Source organism: Schistocerca cancellata, chromosome 3, assembly GCF_023864275.1.
Source record: "Schistocerca cancellata isolate TAMUIC-IGC-003103 chromosome 3, iqSchCanc2.1, whole genome shotgun sequence".
In the NCBI taxonomy this organism is placed as follows: Eukaryota; Metazoa; Arthropoda; class Insecta; order Orthoptera; family Acrididae; genus Schistocerca; species Schistocerca cancellata.
In genome coordinates this window covers 197,782,031-197,803,237 of record NC_064628.1, presented here as the reverse complement: position 1 = coordinate 197,803,237, position 21,207 = coordinate 197,782,031, and the positions used below count along the sequence as shown (strand labels likewise).

Genomic DNA, 21,207 nt, shown 5'->3' with positions numbered 1-21,207 from the left:
ATCAATAATAACCTTTTCCTTATCCAACCAATCTATTCCCAAAATCATCTCAGTACTCAGGTCTGGCACAACCAAAAAATCGTGTTCAAAGTTTTGTCCTTTTATACTAAATTCAACCAAAATCTGGTTCTTTACCGGCTTGCTAGCCTTGCCAGTAGCCCCAACAATTTTTACACCTGTTACTGACATAATTACTAGCCCAGGCTTATCACAAATGTGTTCGAAAAACGATTGGGAAATTGCACTTATCTGAGACCCAGTATCAAGAAGTACTTGCAATTTCATGTTATAAATTTCAACTGGTATTATTGTTTGTTTAACCGTCGAATGTTTTTCATTACCGTAGTCTTCCTTGAGCAAATCCGGGTCGACGATAACATCGTCCCAAGATATGCTTTTAACATTCACTTCACATATATCAGGCGGTTTCTTCGGTTCCGGGAGTTCAAAGTCATTAATTACCTGAACCCTTTGCGAAATAAACTCTAAGTCGTCCGGTGGTTCTTTCTTCCTTTGTTCAGTCACAACATCTGGATTCTGTTTTGACACTTCGTCATTGTTAGGTACAATATCGTACTTAACTGCATCCCCTTTGATTTCACTGATTTTCTCATACCCTCTTTCTGTAAAAGTATATTCACTTTCTTTTACACCTAAAAATACATCTTCACTAGAGTCATCACTACTCTCTTCCTCAACACCAGATTCATTTAAGTACGCTACTTTTGCACAACAGGGAAAGTTAGTATATTCAATTTTGTCTGTATTTGCGTATGTTTCATCATCTGAACTATCGTCGGAATCCGACCATTCCGGATCGCTATCAGGTTCTAACATAAAGGCTTTTCTGAGACAGGCACTAAGTTCCTCCTCGGTATTGTCATCAGGCTTAGATTTTAATTCAATCTCCTCTTTTGGCGAAACGGCCTCATCATCAGCTTTATTTACATCTACTGTGACTTCACATTCGGTGTAATCCTCGTGGACTTTAATTACTTTCATGTAATTATCTGCCCCTTCTCCACGGTGCCTCTCGGTAGCAGCTTGCACTATTGGCGGATTGTTAGCAGAAGTTATTTCTTCGTCAATGCTGAGGATTTCATCCTCCAAATCCTTCCTGTCATTAACCTTCCCCTTATCGGCAGCACGCGTACTTTTCGCGGCGCTATTTATTCTCCCTTCTTCAAATTTGGGCCACGTCACTTTATTGACGCCCCTATCATTTCCCTTTCTATTAACTAATTTCTTCGCCTCATACTCCTTCTTAAAATCCTCCCACTCACATTGCTTTAGGCCCTTGTACAGATCGTCGATCTGCACACGCCAATCAGTTACTTCTGCTAATTCATTGTCGCCCTTTTCCTCATGGCAAACACTGCTAACCGCACCTCTGTGTGCATTCACAGTCTCATCTATTGTTTCCTTTGCCACGGAATTATCACTCGTAAAATTTTCATTATCTCTTACGGCTACATTCGCACCTACTGCTGCCGTATTGCTAGCGGCTTCTCTCTGAACAGATGTTCCGCTAGACTGGGCCGTTGCCCTCTGATGCTCCACTCGCCCGTTAACCTGGAGCTTTCTGTGCGGCATAGATGACTCATGCTGGCTCGCACCTGACACTTGTCTCGCCACAACATGTTGCGTCGTTTCACGCCTGTCTCTAACCTGTCTCATTACATTCCGGTCGGTCTGGTATCTTTTCTTAATTCGGGGCTGGTATGTATTGTCCGCTTCCATTTGGCCCGCAGCGTTCGCGGAAATTAGTTTCCCGCGTCGTTATTATGTTGCGCGGCATACCCTCTACCGCGACCTGGATAATTTCCTCTGCCTCTTCCTCTGCCTCTTCCTCTCTGTATTACATTGACGCGAAATCCATCGCCGTCATTCCTTTCGTCATCGTGTTGGGTATTACGGTTGCCAAAATTTTGATAATTGGCACGACTTTCGCGCCAATGGTCTTCGTCTTCGACCCTTTCTAGAAATGCTTGGAAGCTACGATGGTTGCTTCCTACATACCTCTTAGAATCTTCTGGAAGCTTTTTATATAGTTCCCAGATAATTTCTGAATCTGATCTTCGGCCTCTTAAATGTGTCAATTTCCGGTACCAATACTCACAGAAATCTTTCAAAGAATTCCTGCCCCTATTATCATGCTGTTTGGCCATGATAAACTCGCGCCATAAATGGTCCTGCTTTTGTTCAGACCAATATTCTTCTGTAAATCTTTGCCTGAATTCTTCGAACGTCATTCGTTCGGTATCTAAATTTATTCCCCAGCGCTTAGCGTCACCTGCTAAGGCGCTAATTACTACATTTATCTTTTCCTGATCAGACAAGTGCTCAGGAAATACTCTCTCGCAATTTTTGATGAAATCTAATGGATGCCATCCGTTATGTTTCTTGGCGGGATCGAAGCGTTCCTCGCCTTCTAATAGCTTCGTAATCGGTGTGCCATTACAGACAACACCAGGCTTATCTTTAATTTTGCTCTCTAGATCGAAAATTTTGCCTTGAATTTTCGTACAATTTTGAACACATCCAGTTACTTTTTCACCTAATTCTTTTTCAGTGTCTACAACTACCTTTTTCAATTGCGATATTCCGCGTTGACATTCATTTACGATCTCAGTTTTAAGACCGAAATTTTTTCGTCTACCTTAGTTTCAACCAGAGGTTCTACTTTCTCTTGGATGTTGAGAATTTCAACATCGAATCTACTATTAATGTTACCAATTTCCTCCTGCATAGTTTCCATATTTTTGTTAATGGTGTCAATTTCAAATTTCATATTATTTACCACAGAACTTAAATTTCCCACTTTTTGTTCTACCTGCTCTATTTGTTTACTAATTCTAATTCCTTGATCTTTGACCTGTGCTTTAATCTGATCACTTTGTGTTTTGAGCTGCGCATCAACGTGCGATTTAAGCTGCTCATTCTGTGTTTTGAGCTGATGGCCCTGTATTTTCAGATGCTCAGTCTGTCCTGCAATTTGTTTGGTTAATTGTTCAAATAAGTCGTTCATGCTTAAAATCTTTACACTGTTTTGTTCTATGGAATTTGTGTTTTCCGATCCTATTTCAGAAATTTCTTTCGGTTCTTTCTTTATCTGTGGTGAATCAAACATATCAGTGGATTCGTTCACGTACCCACTATCATCTACAAAGTCACCCTCTTCTTCCCGTTTTGTCCCTTGCTGTGTTCGAGATGATCGCGACATTTCAATCTGTTCGTTGACGTGTTCATGGTATTGTATGTACGCCAATTGTCTTCCGCTAACGCCAACTGTTATCTGGCCGCGTAAACTCCTGCTACTGCTAGCCGCATTCTCCATTTCGCTCGGCACATCTACCCCGTCTACGTTTCTGTCCATATTGAATGCCAACTGTACCACACTATTATACTTGACTCACACTGCAGTTTACTTTGCTAAACTTTATTGCTGTTCGTGCCACTGAACATCCACTGTTCGGTCTTTACGTTAGTGTATAACCGACAACAACTGGATGTCCTGTCACCGGGAAGCCACTTGTAACACTACCGCCCTGTCGGACGTGCGTTAGCTCAATAAAGCCTGTACTGTAATAAGTTCACGGGCTTCACCTTGTAAACAAGGATTTAGTACATAAGTTGACCGCGTGTTCCTAATGGAAGCAATTCGGACTTATTCAGTCAGTAACTACAGTGATGCGTCAAGCAATTGTAAAGTACAATTACGCGTTCGCATGGACAAGAAGTACACACAGTAGATACTACCAATGATTAATAATACGGTCGCCAGCCTAATTAGGCATTGAGTGAGTTTTTCCCTGTACAAGTGGTAGCATGTACAAGCATAATGACACGTAGTAATGTTGCGTTTTTATGGCAAATTTTAGAACCAGAAAGAATCTACTGAACTAAGGTTTTCTTCTTTTGTACTAATTTGGATGAGCTAAACTTACACAACACCACACAGCAATGATTACTACGAGCTGCACTTTGTATATTGATCAGACTGAAATCGGGCATAGATTACCCTAGAATCAGCAATTTTGAAAACACACATACCATGTCACTATTAAAATTGGAAAAACACTAATACACTTAGGTTTAATATAGAAATTAATTTTACTGTTCAATTCTGATCAGTACACTTCAAAATGTGCAAGAATAGGCAAGAAAATGGGGGGGGGGGCCCTGAAACTGTTATGGTCGTTATACTGAAACTAGTAAGTCCTGAAGGTAAATTAACACTCAAAGTTATCAATCTGTGAAGAATTAATCTTTTGTCTTATTTTTACGGAATCGATTAGTTATCATTCTTTCAGTCTCAAATGAATTAAATAACATTGCTAGCTCAATTCAAAATTTATTTTTCAATTTGATCATGCTGTTGTTCTTTACTAACATTTACATTGGCACTCCTGACTTTCAAACTGCTTTATAGCTTAAATTGGGCTGCAGATAATTTAGTACTAACTGTAAACTTTCAATTCAGGATACTCGGGTTGCACAATATGTGGTAAGGACCCTGTCTAGGTCAATGATAAGGATAAGTGACGGCTAAAGCAATTCTGGTAAAAGTCACGTTATTATTGAACAGTCAGAACAGTTTCAACACTGGTCCACACAGATACACTTCTAAAGATGAAATAAATGTTTGACCTGTGCACGTCGTTGCGGCGGATGGCGGGCAGCGAGATAGCGGGCAGCACAGCACACATACAGGCACGGCTAAGGCTCTCACAGTATCGGCACTTTCATTCTTCTTAGCGTCGTAATCTTTCCAGTTTTGTGCCTGAGAATATAGCCATGCCAAGTAGTCGTCGGAATCGGCCCATCCGAGGCTCAATGGAATCCACTTTTCCTAGATAGCCTCCTCGGTACAGTACATGTTCCTCTGACCGATGCTCAACTCCGACTGTAATACTGAGCCCGTTGTGCCGAACCGCGCCAGTGTGCGTTTTCCCGCGCTCGCCTGCATCCACCTTTTCCCGCGCCCCTACAGGTAGGGTATTCACCACAGGTTTTCTATTATACATATTCTAATGCATTACCTACGTATGGACCAAGTGTTTAAATTACAATTTTCACATTTTACAATAGTTTTAACATTAAATACATTTTCCTTTGGTTATCAAATTGCTTGAAATCTAACATAAGTAATAACATTCATTTCAAAAGTTGTTTACAGTTTCTTTAACATGACACAAAAAGAAAAAAATCCAAAGATAATATTTACATTATTTTACATAAATTCTGAAAGAAACATTTATCTAAATGCATAAAGAAAAAAAATTATTATAGGTACATTATTGTTACAAACTCTTAGAGCTCAAGGTGCCAAATGTCTAACACCCTTTGCCCCCTCTGGGTGCCCCCATCTATTGTACGATATGCAAACATTTTGGACCTCAGTCCCACAAACTCTACAATCAATAAACCATTCGCCTCATCTTTCATGAGACCGATAAGCTTCCTGTTCTTAGGAACAACACCATAAGGATTATCGACTTCATAACAAGACATGTCGAATTCCTTACTGTGGCACCTAATTACTTCATATGGATCGCAGTTCTTGATCCAGTAGATAAAGCTGTCTGTATCCATATAAAGCAACTTTGGTTTCATTAAATGAGGTTTCGTCGCAAACTCGTAGTGGAAGCGGTACATGTAGAATATGGAGATATCCAGTTGGCACATCCTCAAATAAATAGGCTTCATAAATTCTACTGCAGTCTTCGACATCTCCACAGCAACAAAGTTTTCATTGAAGATGGTGGCACACTTAAAATTTGGCCTGATGATACACTTTCTCACGTCATAACGCCCTTACCATGCAGTTCTAGTCAAAACATCGCCTTAATTTCTTACATTCTGCATAGTTTTCGCGAAAATGGAATTGTTTTTCAAAATCATTACTCGCGACCACCCTCTTTTCGGTATTCAGTTCAATACACTCCTTTAACCAGGAGGACTGCTTGAAGGAGACAGCCCGGGTGATTCATTCCTAAGCTGAGGCACTGCTGGAGGTTATGATAACGGATAATATACCTCTGCTTATCTCCAACAGTAGCCAACAGTTTAGGTATGGTGCTCCCTCACGGAATTTGTTGCTCTGGACATAACGGCAAGTCACTTGTCTCTCCACGCAAATTATTAGGATATGTAATATCTGCCTCAAGCACATACCCTACAAAAGAATCAGCTGCAAGACCCATTCTTTTTCCACCTAATCCCTTCAATTAGTTTTCGGGCACCCATCGAAACCCACCAACCGGCAGTAGCTGCATCATGTCGTACCCGTATAAGTTGTTCACATCTAAGGACATAATGTAACTCGAATCAAGGGATGCATTAAAGCTGACACCCATCTGCGGGTTATTTGCCTTCGCATGCCTGTGAACGCATTGACAAAGTCCCCCATGGATCCCACGCTCAAAAAATAGAAGCATTGCAGCATCAGTCAAATGTTCGATGCTCCACCCCTTTTTTTGAGCATAGCGTCCCAGAACAACCCAGATGCCATGTAATAAAAGGTGAGGTCCAGAGAGTACGTCGCCATACATACACTCCAGAACTTTTTGAAAACATCTGCAAGCAAACGCACATTTGTGTCCGTGTGTAGTCTTGCGTATTCTACCAAATTGGGGATGTTGAATTCCCGCCAGACATTCACTGCATGCTCACAATCTGCTGCAGTTACGGCATCGCCTGTGAGAGTACTGGTAAATGCAGATATGTCGGGAAACCTGATTTCATTGAGTTTTGCCATACTATCTACATACTTGTATGGGAGAACTCCTTGCCTAGTCGCAAGCTGGAACTTTTCCTCATCAGGAAATGCACATCGAGTGATATGCTTATCATTCCGAGGTAAAGTTTCAACGAGTTTCTGGAGTGAAGTCTGCATAAAGCATAAAGAGTCAAGGAAGCGGAGTGTAATTTTTGGCGTCATTCGTTCTGAGAAATAAATGTACTTCTCAACATTTTCATGGAGGACACTAACCTGATCATTCTTCATACGGAAATTAACGAAGTGCTCAACTTGAAAATTAGCGTTATACCCACTCAAATTATAAAAAAAGACAGGTATGTGCCGTGGTAACTTAAACTTCCAATTTCAGGCATTATGAGCTGCACCACAGAACTTTCCCATAAGATGGCAATGCTCTCTACGGGGAGTTTCCGCTTTTCTATCTAATGGTAACCCACAAATATGACAATTAACCGCCTTCTCATACACTTCATCATCTTCCTTTCATTTGGTCATATAAATGTTTGTGCTGTAGAGCTTATCAACTTCCCATGGAAGTTTTTGAAGCTCAGTGAGAAGCCAAACTGCAGGATCGTCCCCGATATAAGACTGGTAACGGTTACGTTTAGGATCATGTCCACCTGCAACTTGGAATGCTGCTGCATAATGTACGTGTTTTTGAGTGAAGGTTGTATGTGAGGCTAAGGGGTTCCCTTCACAATGAGTAATAGGAACCAGCACGCATTCAAAGTTGGTGTACACTGCAAAAGGACATCGCTGCTGGTGGTGAGCATTTTGAAATTTAATGAAGTTTTTTCCTCTGTGGGCATAATAACACGTACCGGGTCCTTGGAAGCACAATCTAATAGATGTACCTAGCTAAAAACTCTTCCGATGAAATATAATTCAGACAACTTAAACAAATATGCTTTTTATAGTGATTTTTTGATAGTTGGGAGGAAAGGAGTCGGGACATATCTTTGATCCAAACATAGTGATAATTATCACCTTCAGAGAAGAGCAGCATGTTTACATGCAGCTCTCGCTCACCTGCAAATTTTGAGGAATGGAGGGGGCCGACGATGGTGTGCTTGTCTTGCTCATCTGACTTCTCGTTATTCTTCTCCATACCATAAATGTGAACCGATATGCCGGTATTCTGCGCCTCACATTTAGGTATGTCCTGGATCTTTATGGGGAACTCCATACCATCAAAGTTAAAAGATGTCTTAATACATGGACTTCGTAACTGTTCGGTCACTCAGGATGACCTCGCTAATTGTACTTTCTCTCTCTAGCCAGGATTGACCATGAAAAACAAGCATTATCATATGGATTTTTGGCATTAATGTATGCCTTCTTGGTATCTGTATCTTTAGGGAGCTTAATATAACTGGACCCTCCATTTACCAGATCATAGACACGTATATGGATGTCAAGGTGTGGTTTATGGCTAATCGCTGTAGCTGACCCACATACTTACATCTTGGAAAATCGTGCCATAATAGCGCTCAAGGTGGATTCATGATACCACTCAGCAATGGATGTGGTAAAAGAAAGAACGCCATTAATACCCCATATATAGTGCAGAGTTGTAGTCTCTGCATCACCTGGATGTTTACATGGGTGATTCAACTCACAGCATAGTACTGCACTGCATTTAATGGCTTTAAATCTCGGATCCTCTATGACTGAGGAGCTCAGTCTCCAAGACAGAGAGGCACACTTCTAAAATCCAACAGGATTGTGGTACCCTCCTGGATCCTCAATCCTTGTGAATGAGATGCGCCCCTCAAAAGCCCTAGCAACAGCTGAGTATTCTAGAGGGATCATTATAAGGTTATTCTGATGTCCTTCACTATCAATAGGATGGGGGAGAGCACTACCGCTAGCCATACGTTCAAATGTGTGTGAAATCTTATGGGACTTAACTGCTAAGGTCATCAGTCCCTAAGCTTACACACTACTTAACCTAAATTATCCTAAGGGCAAACACACACACCCATGCCCGAGAGTAGCCATATATTAATCAATATCACTAGTACTACTGCTACTGCAACTAGGAGTTCAGCCCATCGATGATGATGCTGGTGAGGGTGCATCAGCTATAGGGAGGGGTATGCACCTTGCTACACACACCTTTCATTGACGGTAGGGGCGAATTGTCTGAGGAAGTGGAGGCAGTGTTGCTCGGTGGGAACAACCGGGCTGCGGCGATGGCCTGCAGGGTCTGATGTCTCCATTACCGACTGGTGAGGTGGGAGACATATGTCCTTGTTCGTCTTCTTGCGCTAGCTGAGTTGCCCATAGGTGCCAGAGGGCTTGTGGGGCTACAGGGCAGGTGCTGCTGCCACCTCTCGCGCAGCTGTGATTGGCGCTGTATACAGTGCAGCATGTCTCTGTGGTGTTCGGCAAATTCCCGCCCCTGCAAGCACCGCTCTAGATACACGATGTACTTCGTGTGATATATGAAGATAGTAACTGTTCTCGAAAGAACATATACCATTGATTACCATGCAGCTTCTCTAGAATAAATGATAATTAATTGAAACCCTCAGCTGTCGACAGGTGTTGTTGATATACCTTGATGGGGACAGCTGAAAATGTGTGCCCCGACCGGGACTCGAACCCGGGATCTTCTCCTTATACGGCAGACGCTCAATCCATCTGAGCCACTGAGGACACAAATGAATAGTGTGACTGCAGGGTCTTATCCCTTGCACGCTTCCCATGAGACCCACATTCCCAACTGTCCACAATCTACATATGTAATGTTCCTGATCGATATTTGCCCATCCACTCATTACTCACGCACACTAAGGTGATGATACCCATAAGAGTTTGGGCAACCCGTGCACATTTGCATCGACGAAGGACAATGACCAGGCAGCCATTTAACTATATATGAAGATAGTAACTGTTCTCAAAAGAACAGATACCACTGATGACCATGCAGCTTCTCTAGAATAAGTGATAATTAATTGAAACCCTCAGCTGCCGACAGGTGTTGTTGATATACCTTGATGAGGACAGCTGAAAATGTGTGACCCAACTAGGACTCGAACCCGGGATCTCACATTTTAGATGTCCCCATCAAGGTGTATCAACAACACCTGTCGGCAGCTGAGGGTTTCAATTAATTATCACTTATTCTACAGAAGCTGCACAGTCATCAATGGTATCTGTTCTTTTGAGAACAGTTACTATCTTCATATATAGTTAAAAGGCTACCCAGCCATTGAACTTTGTCTGTGTGAATGCGCACAGGTTGGCCGAACTCTTACGGGTATCGTCACCTTGGTGTGCGCGAGTAATGAGTGGATGGGCAAATATCTATTAGGAACATTACATATGTAGATTGTGGACACTTGGGAATGTGAGTCTCACTGGAAGCGTGCAAGGTATAAGTCCCTGCAGTCGCGTTATTCATCTGTGTACTCAGTGGCTCAGATGGATAGAGCGTCTGCCATGTAAGCAGGAGATCCTGGGTTCGAGTCGCTGTCGGGGCACACATTTTCAGCTGTCCCTATCAAGGTATATCAACAACACCTGTCGGCAGCTGAGGGTTTCAATTAATTATCATTTATTCATGTGATGTGCCTGTAACATAAATAAGAAAAAATTAAGTTTAATGATCTAGATTTGAAACAATAAATAATAAGACTAAATAAGAGTAATTATTTGCTGTAATGATGAGATTCAAAAAATATTCACCTTCTCCACTCTGGCTCCATGACTTGAGCAACTCGTCAGTACATTCAGTGAGGTCTCCCACCCACTCAGGTGTATCTGCTACCTCATCTTTAAGGGCCATGAGCTCTTCTTCTTCATCCGAAGCAGCCGCCATCTCGTGAACCCAATCACGGATTTCACCCCCGCCTTGCTTTGCTTGCATGACACTCTCAGTGGCTCCCTCCCTATGCATTGAATCATCTAGAAAGAAAAGAAAAGAGTATGTCTCAGACAGCTCAATCTAGGCACTTGGATAACCAATATATATTACACAAAATTATTTCATCTAAGAACTACGTTTTACAAATGTACACTCCTGGAAATTGAAATAAGAACACCGTGAATTCATTGTCCCAGGAAGGGGAAACTTTATTGACACATTCCTGGGGTCAGATACATCACATGATCACACTGACAGAACCACAGGCACATAGACACAGGCAACAGAGCATGCACAATGTCGGCACTAGTACAGTGTATATCCACCTTTCGCAGCAATGCAGGCTGCTGTTTTCCCATGGAGACGATCGTAGAGATGCTGGATGTAGTCCTGTGGAACGGCTTGCCATGCCATTTCCACCCGGCGCCTCAGTTGGACCAGCGTTCGTGCTGGACGTGCAGACCGCGTGAGACGACGCTTCATCCAGTCCCAAACATGCTCAATGGGGGACAGATCCGGAGATCTTGCTGGCCAGGGTAGTTGACTTACACCTTCTAGAGCACGTTGGGTGGCACGGGATACATGCGGACGTGCATTGTCCTGTTGGAACAGCAAGTTCCCTTGCCGGTCTAGGAATGGTAGAACGATGGGTTCGATGACGGTTTGGATGTACCGTGCACTATTCAGTGTCTCCTCGACGATCACCAGTGGTGTACGGCCAGTGTAGGAGATCGCTCCCCACACCATGATGCCGGGTGTTGGCTCTGTGTGCCTCGGTCGTATGCAGTCCTGATTGTGGCGCTCACCTGCACGGCGCCAAACACGCATACGACCATCATTGGCACCAAGGCAGAAGCGACTCTCATCGCTGAAGACGACACGTCTCCATTCGTCCCTCCATTCACGCCTGTCGCGACACCACTGGAGGCGGGCTGCACGATGTTGGGGCGTGAGCGGAAGACGGCCTAACGGTGTGCGAGACCGTAGCCCAGCTTCATGGAGACGGTTGCGAATGGTCCTCGCCGATACCCCAGGAGCAACAGTGTCCCTAATTTGCTGGGAAGTGGCGGTGCGGTCCCCTACGGCACTGTGTAGGATCCTACGGTCTTGGCGTGCATCCGTGCGTCGCTGCGGTCCAGTCCCAGGTCGACGGGCACGTGCACCTTCCGCCGACCACTGGCGACAACATCGATGTACTGTGGAGACCTCACGCCCCACGTGTTGAGCAATTCGGCGGTACGTCCACCCGGCCTCCCGCATGCCCACTATACGCCCTCGCTCAAAGTCCGTCAACTGCACATACGGTTCACGTCCACGCTGTCGCGGCATGCTACCAGTGTTAAAGACTGCGATGGAGCTCCGTATGCCACGGCAAACTGGCTGACACTGACGGCGGCGGTGCACAAATGCTGCGCAGCTAGCGCCATTCGACGGCCAACACCGCGGTTCCTGGTGTGTCCGCTGTGCCGTGCGTGTGATCATTGCTTGTACAGCCCTCTCGCAGTGTCCGGAGCAAGTATGGTGGGTCTGACACACCGGTGTCAATGTGTTCTTTTTTCCATTTCCAGGAGTGTACTTACATTCGTGGTGTGCTCCAGCCCTCTCGACCTCTAGCTGATGGGCTAGCTCAGCTAAAATGCGAGGCACGAATTCTAGAAAGACGGAAAAGACTGAGTATAATATCCAGTATGGAAAAAAAATCTCTGCAGCATGCACACACACACACACACACACACACACACACACACGCACACACACACACACACACACACACACACAAAATCTTAAAGGGCGCAGCAGTCTGTGGACTGTGGCCCAAACAGATATAACACATAACACAGAGATAGAATCTGTTATAGGGCGCAGCAGTCTGTGGACTGTGGTCGAAAAAGATATAAAACACACAATCCGTTAAAGGGCGTAGCAGTCTGGGTAGACTGCAGTACAAAACAGATATAACACTCACAGTCCGTTAAAGGACTCTGCCGTCTGTGTACAGTGTGGTCCAAAACAGATATAATACACAATCCGTTAAAGGGTGTATCAGTCTATGTACTGCGCCCAAAACAGATATTTGATAAACACAGAAAACACATAACACAGACACAGAATCTGTTAAAGGGCGAAGTAGTCAGTGGACTGTGACTCAAACGGATATTTGGACACTGAAAAAGTACTTACCAGGTAATTGATCTTAATCTCCTCGACGGATTTTGCAGCAGCTGCAGCTGCTGTCGCTGCTGGTGCTGCTGGTACACTTCTTGATGATGGTGAAATTACAATGATTTACCTGTGACAAACTCGTAGAACTGCAGAAACAGACTGAGGGCGAGTTTGGTTGTGCTTTGGCTTATATAGCTTCTATGACGTCGAATCACGTCACTGATGCAGTAGCCAATAGGAGTGCAGCATTCTAGGGATGGAGGGTGCTACGTCATAAATGAATGATGAGTGCATTCCTAGTGGGAAAACCTCGAACTTCTCATTTGATCATTGAATCTCCAAGTGAGACATTCAGTTATCGAATATAATTAAAACTGGATTGGAATTAAGTACAATGTGCCACATGTGCCACATATGTTCCATTACAATCGTTAGCATATTTCTAGAATACGATCTGTGGGGTCAGTATGAGCGTGTGGGCTAGATGCCATGACGTCAACATTCGTGCACTCGCGGGCTATACACGTGGTGCATACCGCATTAGAAACGCATGAGAGAGAAAGTTTTGCAGCATCTCTCTCAGTGCTTGACTACAGGTGAGGCGAGGGATGACACTTGTTTCGCGTACTGTGAGTGACGATCTTGGATTATGTAATACTCTGGCTGTGTCCTAAACCACGTGGCGAACACAATGCTTGCCAACATCTTGGGTGATGTCATGGACGACAGCGCCCTCTGGTGCCAGTACTGTGTACCAGACCACGTGGTGAATACACTGTTTGCCGCCATCTTGTGTAATGGTACTCGCATCATCAGCTGACGTCACAGTAGCGCTCTCTGGTGGTGACAATATGTACTAGGCCTCATGATGAACACACTGTTTGCCGCCATCTTGGATAACGTTACTTGCATCATCACCTGACATCATGGCCACCATCTTGGACTACAGCGCCCTCTGGTGGTGGCACTGTAAACTAGGTCAGTTTGAGTCCAGACCTCGTCATGAAATCACTATTTCCAGCCATATCCCACCACCATCTTGGATTACGTCACAGATGAGAGTGCCCTTTGGTGGTGGTACTGCGTACTAGGTCAGTTGGAGTCTGGACATCATGGTGAACACACTGGATGGCTGTGCTGCATGAAATTGTTTAAATAAAGACTGGTGCATGCAAAATAAGGACTTATGTCCAGCATTGGTTGCGTCCTTTTCCCACGAATCCTTAGGAGGAGGTGTGGGTCAGGTGACTTAGGTTAGTCCAAGTGTCCTTTCTGTTGCCCCATTTTCTTAGCTTAGTAGAGATATGCGAATTGACCTTTATTTACAGTCAAAATTCAAACTTGGTGCCAGTTCATAGGAAGAGGTGGCGGTTGGGTGACAGGTTAGTGGAGGTAGCCCAAGTGACCTTTCTTTCCCACCATTTTCTTAAGTGTGATGCATTATCCTGTTGGAATTTGAACTTTCTGCCATTGTTCCGTGTGAGTGGAGGGGAGGGGGGCGTGGTAGTTTCCCGCCAAAAGCCTCCATCTTGAATGACGTCACTGTCGCCATCTTGGATGATGTCATCGCCGCCATATTCGATGATGGTACTTTGGGGTAGAACAAATGTTGTTCCAATACTGGCATGGTACATAATTTGAACTGTTCTCCTGGACGATGGAGTATGGACATGAATGTCAATCAGAGTACTCGTTTAATATGATTCCAATCTCGATGGACTCATGTGCACTGCAGTTGTAATTGATTGTATTGATGGGTCAATTCGTGGATACTGAAGGTCGCCTGGTGTGGTGCTCCATGTTCAACAATATGTGGTGAACAGTGTGCAGCGAAACGATTGCTGGTGCACAAGCATTGTAGTCTGCTGTCATATCTGTCACAGATCGCCGCCTTTCCTGCTTTATAGAGCGGAAAAACCTCTGTCCTTCACGTTCTTTAAAGAGGCATGGACATCTCGAACCTTGTCGCTTCCCGTGGTTTCACCTTTGTTTAACCACTCTCTGCATGTGCTCAGAGCGTGCGATATGATCCCTCTCAAGTTTGGGGCCGCAACATTGTACTGTGTGTGAAAGTCGTTGACATCAGTAGATTTTCTCTTTTGCAAACAGTATCATCACTCAATTAATTCCGCATACATCTCTGTTAGTTAAAATACACTGTCCAGTCTCATAAATGCGACTATCAGTCAAAAGCCTAAATAAACGTCTTTTGCAGCCTGTGTCACAGTGAGATGTGCAGGAAGAAAGTCAGTGAGATTGTGGACAGTACCGACAGGGATGTGGAGATGTGTCGATTCCAGTGCCGGTTCTCGGTTGAGGATCTGTGGGGTGAAAAGACCGATAGAGGTGGTAGCACAGATTCCCAATTGGGTTTACAACTGGGGATTTCTATGGATAGAGAAGTACGATAAACCCATCCTGGTGCTCCTCGAACCAGGAGCATACACTTTTAGCCATCTAATGTGATACATTGCATTGCCCTGTTGGAAGGTGCCATTGTACCAAAGAAAAATAACTAGAAGATAGGGTGGGCATGGTCAACAAGGATAGATGCATACTTCTGTTGATCTATTATACCTTGCAGAACGAGACCATCCAGGGAATGTCACGAAACACTCTGCAGAACACAACACTCTGATGATTGTTGCAGGGTGTTTTCTTTCTGACATTTCACTCCATAATGCCCTCAGCAGTTGCGCGTTTATTCGTCCATACACATCACCATAATAGTCGTTCATCCCTGTCATTTATGGCCCATGGTGCACGGTAGTTGCCTCGACACCAGTTTTATGTAGCACCATTGGAAATTTGGAAATTTGTGGTACAGCCTGAAGGGACCAAACTTCTGAGGTCATTGGTCCCTAGGACTACAAACTACTTAATCTAACTTAAACTAAGTAACGCTAAGGGCAACACACACACCGATGCCCGAGGGAAGACTCGAACGTCTGTCGGGGGAATCGCAAAAATCCGTGGCAAAACCCTAGACGACTGGAAAACCGTGGCTTGGTCCGATGAGTGCAAATTTGAGTTGGTAAGAGCTAATGGTAGCGTTCGAGTGTGGCACACGCCCCCAAGCCAAGGACTGAAGCTTTCAACAAGGTACTCCGTAAGTTGGTGGTGGCTCCCGGTCGCAGGTTCGAATCCTGCCTCGGGCATGGATGTGTGTGATGTCCGTAGGTTAGTTAGGTTTAAGTAGTCCTAAGTCTAGGGGACTGATGACCTGAGATGTTAAGTCCCATAGTGCTTAGAGCCATTTGAACCATTTTGGTGGTGGCTCCTTAAAGATGTGAACTGGGTTTTCGTCGAATGGACTGGATCGTTTGGTTTAACTGAACCAATCAATGACATAAAATGATTGTGTTTGACTACTTGGAGACCTTTTTCAGCCATTCATAGACTTCACATTCGAAACAATGATGGAATTTTTATGGCTGACGCTGCGCCATGTCACTAGGCCACAATTGTTATCAATTGGTTTGAAGAACATTCTGGACAGTTCGAGAAAATGATATGGGCAACGAGATGGCCCGACGTGAACCCTATTGAACTCTTGTGGGATATATCTGTCCTGCACCAGCAACACTTAAGCAGTCATGGACGGCTATAGAGGCAACATGGCACAGTATTTCTACAGGGACTTCCAACGACTTGTTTAGTCCATGCTACATGGAGGTCGCGTAGCTGCACTACACTGGGCCAAAGTAGGTCGGTCACAGTGTTACGGGGTGTCCCATAACTTTTCTCACCTCAGTGTACGTGACCTCCACTGGTAGTGTGGCCACCTGCTGTATGTGAGTCGTTATTGGAGATTGACGTCGAACATAGGTGGTGGTCACATTAATGTGACTGAACCGCGTACTTTCCAAAACGCGTCGCGTTCGAATAACGAAGAAGACTCTCAGTCAGGTGGTAGATAGCGGTCACAATGCTTTGGCTCACTAGTGTTTGTACCAAGTTTGGCTGAAACTGCACCAGAAGTTCCAGAGATATATTTAAGTGTCGTTTTTTCTGAACGGATCCCTACAACTATGGAAGCCACAGGTGTGTCAGCTCAAACGTAAATAGTCTCCCGCTAACAAATCATACGTTTCCTAAACTTGGTTGTAATGACTCCTCGTAGCTCACACACACACACGCACACACACACACACACACACAAAATTTTCGTGTACAGAAATGTATTACAGTGTTAGAACAAACAGCCCTCGAGAATGTGAAGGTCCCTATTTCTGTGTAAGTTTAGGAAACGTGCACTAAATATACAAGAAAGTTAACTGACTTTGGAGCTAACAACTACCGAATTTCATAGCTTGCACCAAAGAATTGATCTGATGTCTTGTCACTACTCTTTTCTGCACTTGTCTTTCTTTCTCCGGAAAAAATGAAGGTGATTGGCATACACTCCTGAAAATTGAAATAAGAACACCGTGAATTCATTGTCCCAGGAAGGGGAAACTTTATTGACACATTCCTGGGGTCAGATACATCACATGATCACACTGACAGAACCACAGGCACATAGACACAGGCAACAGAGCATGCACAATGTCGGCACTAGTACAGTGTATATCCACCTTTCGCAGCAATGCAGGCTGCTATTTTCCCATGGAGACGATCGTAGAGATGCTGGATGTAGTCCTGTGGAACGGCTTGCCATGCCATTTCCACCTGGCGCCTCAGTTGGACCAGCGTTCGTGCTGGACGTGCAGACCGCGTGAGACGACGCTTCATCCAGTCCCAAACATGCTCAATGGGGGACAGATCCGGAGATCTTGCTGGCCAGGGTAGTTGACTTACACCTTCTAGAGCACGTTGGGTGGCACGGGATACATGCGGACGTGCATTGTCCTGTTGGAACAGCAAGTTCCCTTGCCGGTCTAGGAATGGTAGAACGATGGGTTCGATGACGGTTTGGATGTACCGTGCACTATTCAGTGTCCCCTCGACGATCACCAGTGGTGTACGGCCAGTGTAGGAGATCGCTCCTCACACCATGATGCCGGGTGTTGGCCCTGTGTGCCTCGGTCGTATGCAGTTCTGATTGTGGCGCTCACCTGCACGGCGCCAAACACGCATACGACCATCATTGGCACCAAGGCAGAAGCGACTCTCATCGCTGAAGACGACACGTCTCCATTCGTCCCTCCATTCACGCCTGTCGCGACACCACTGGAGGCGGGCTGCACGATGTTGGGGCGTGAGCGGAAGACGGCCTAACGGTGTGCGGGACCGTAGCCCAGCTTCATGGAGATGGTTGCGAATGGTCCTCGCCGATACCCCAGGAGCAACAGTGTCCCTAATTTGCTGGGAAGTGGCGGTGCGGTCCCCTACGGCACTGCGTAGGATCCTACGGTCTTGGCGTGCATCCGTGCGTCGCTGCAGTCCGGTCCCAGGTCGACGGGCACGTGCACCTTCCGTCGACCACTGGCGACAACATCGATGTACTGTGGAGACCTCACGCCCCACGTGTTGAGCAATTCGGCGGTACGTCCACCCGGCCTCCCGCATGCCCACTATACGCCCTCGCTCAAAGTCCGTCAACTGCACATACGGTTCACGTCCACGCTGTCGCGGCATGCTACCAGTGTTAAAGACTGCGATGGAGCTCCGTATGCAACGGCAAACTGGCTGACACTGATGGCGGCGGTGCACAAATGCTGCGCAGCTAGCGCCATTCGACGGCCAACACCGCGGTTCCTGGTGTGTCCGCTGTGCCGTGCGTGTGATCATTGCTTGTACAGCCCTCCCGCAGTGTCCGGAGCAAGTATGGTGGGTCTGACACACCGGTGTCAATGTGTTCTTTTTTCCATTTCCAGGAGTGTATATTCCGCAGACATAGCTGGTCTAAGACAACTTCAAGTGAAAAGATTTGTTAACTACAAGAAGATTTGTGTCTTGCATTACGACCAAATCAACCATTTAGCGAGATTGCCTGAAGCTAGAGCCTGCATTATACCAGGAACTCTTCATTACCAAATAACATATATTCCAACAACGAAATCAACGTCCATAACTTAATAACGTTATTTTCTGCCAGCGATGATGTTCTCTCCCAACAAAGGTGTTTCCAATTGGTATTCTTATAATTTGCAGGCGGTCAATCTGGGAACATCTGAACCAGCAGCTGGCACCTCCATGAATGTCACCGGTTGGGGCACTACAGACACAGGGTCAATTTCCAGCACACTTCAATACGTCACCGTAGAGATCCAAGAGCGCTCGTCGTGCAACAAAACCTACGGCGGCAGAGTCACGGAGCGCATGATCTGCGCGGGTGTAGAGGAAGGCGGCAAGGACTCGTGCCAAGGAGACAGCGGCGGGCCGCTGGGGGCGGGATCCACCCAGTATGGCATCGTCTCTTGGGGCGCGGGATGTGGTCTGCTGGAGTACCCTGGCGTCTACTCCAGCGTCGCTGCTCTGCGTTCCTGGATTCAGGATCAAACGGGTGTATAGTCAAGTGCACCTCGTCCAGAGTCATTTTGGGTACCCAAAAACATCGAATTTCAATAAAGAATTATAGATAATTAAAATTCATCATGACCAGTGTTCTACCTAAAAGCAGTTTTTCCCATAGCAATTCCCCGTGCCCTCCTGTCTTCTGCTATCCTCTTCTGGTTCACATAATTTCCATATCCCTTTATGACGTCTAACATCTTGCATCCCCTCCTTCCTCTCAATCTCCTGTCAAGAACTGAACCTGTCAAAGCGTCTGTTTGCAGGCACTCCCGTCTCGTCGAATGTCCCATCCAGCTCTTCTTGCTTTCTACTATAACCTGCAGCAGTCTTCTTCTGCCACCAACCCATTCCAACATTATTTCGTTACTTGCTCTTTCCACCCAGCTTATCCTCTCCACTCTCCTCCGCATACACATCTCAGATTCTTCTAGCCTCTTTCTCATCATTTCGTCTCAGTTTCCATGTTTCTGCTCCCTAGAGCGCCACGTTTCTGGCGAAACACTTGCCAAGCCTTTTCCTCAGATCTTTATCTAGTTGGCCACATAAGAATCTCCTTTTTCTACAGAATGCCCCTTCCGCTATAGTAATGCGAGTTCCAATCCATAATGGCATCTCAAGCATTCAGTAATCATACTTCCAAGATCTTAATAAACTCTCTTACGTGGCTTAAAACAACTTTCTCTATCTTAATATATGCCAATCTCCTTGGTTTTTCGATCACCATAATGTTTGTTTTTACTGTATTAATTCTCATGCCACATTACACACAAGCGTCATTTTATTTGCAGTTCGTTTACTTTCTGCATCTTGTCAGTAACAAATCATATACATTCTATTCTGTTTCCACCAATAGACACTCTTCTTTTTCCATCTAACTCTTTCGTAATAATCTCTTCAATGTATAAGTTGCGATGTCGAAATTCAGACAGTTTTTCCAGTCACTACCCACACCCTTCTGAATGCATATTTAAACAATTTGATCGTATCTTCACACATACGCACACGCTCTCTGGTGGGCTGCCCTTATGCTGGTGCTGGTGTCCACTGCAGTGCTCCAAGGCAGCCAGGAGGCGTCCACACACCATCCACCGGAATGTATGGTGCATCCAGGCTCACGATACCACCCAATGAGGGACTGCTAGCAGTCTAAAAGTAAATGCACAACTCCTGGTTTTAGCACATTGGTTGTACAGAGACTGTCGATCAACACTGAAATTACACGATGCATACTGAGAGCACAGAGAGGTCCTCTTCCTACGGCAGTGGACGCAAGCTTCATTTTTCGTGACTGTTTGACAGTCAAGATCCCCTTTCTTCGTGAATGCGTTTTTTTCTATGGAATTCCTACGCCAAGTGGATACTTCTGTTAGCAGCACTTCCATCTCAAATCAGCAGACCAAGCTCTCTCAGTATATTACAATTGCAACGCCAACAGGTAACATTTGACAAATATCAAAGTACTGGAAATATTTCCTCCTCATGAGATCTGTGATAATGGAACGAATCTCACATTGAAATATCAGTATTTACATCAACCCTATGACTGGACATATTTTTCCACGTAAAATCTTTTGTACCCTCACAACCGGACATTCAGATTGAGGCTTTGACGCTACATTTTTTTCTCGATGTAAAATCGGAGAATCTATACCAATTTTACGAGCAGACATAGGTTGATCACACCTCCCCCCCCCCCCCCCCCCCCCGCAACCAACCTTATTTTCTATGCACATGTTGTAACACTAACCACTACATGTTAAGATTTTACCACATCTCTTACAACATGCCAAAAACATTCTTGCAGGATAAAGTCTAGCCATATATCGCGGGTCTTCTATGCAGGAGTATTTGAGAACTCCTACATGTATTGCCCATAACCCATGTGATCATGAACGCTGCCAAACGCATGCTGAGCAGTAGGTCATTACTCACCCACGCCGAGGACGCCTCA

General features: G+C 45.1%; 1 protein-coding gene across 1 annotated transcript in view; it reads left to right on the top strand.

Annotated features, from left to right (window-relative positions):
- LOC126176219 (trypsin delta-like) overlaps window positions 1-19,253 on the top strand; it is a 60,922-nt gene extending 41,669 nt beyond the window's left edge. Inside the window, exon 2 of the mRNA XM_049923362.1 lies at window positions 18,894-19,253. Within this exon, the coding sequence (XP_049779319.1) occupies window positions 18,894-19,253 (360 nt within the window). The remainder of the gene's footprint in view (window positions 1-18,893) is intronic.
- Window positions 19,254-21,207: the final 1,954 nt, after the last annotated feature.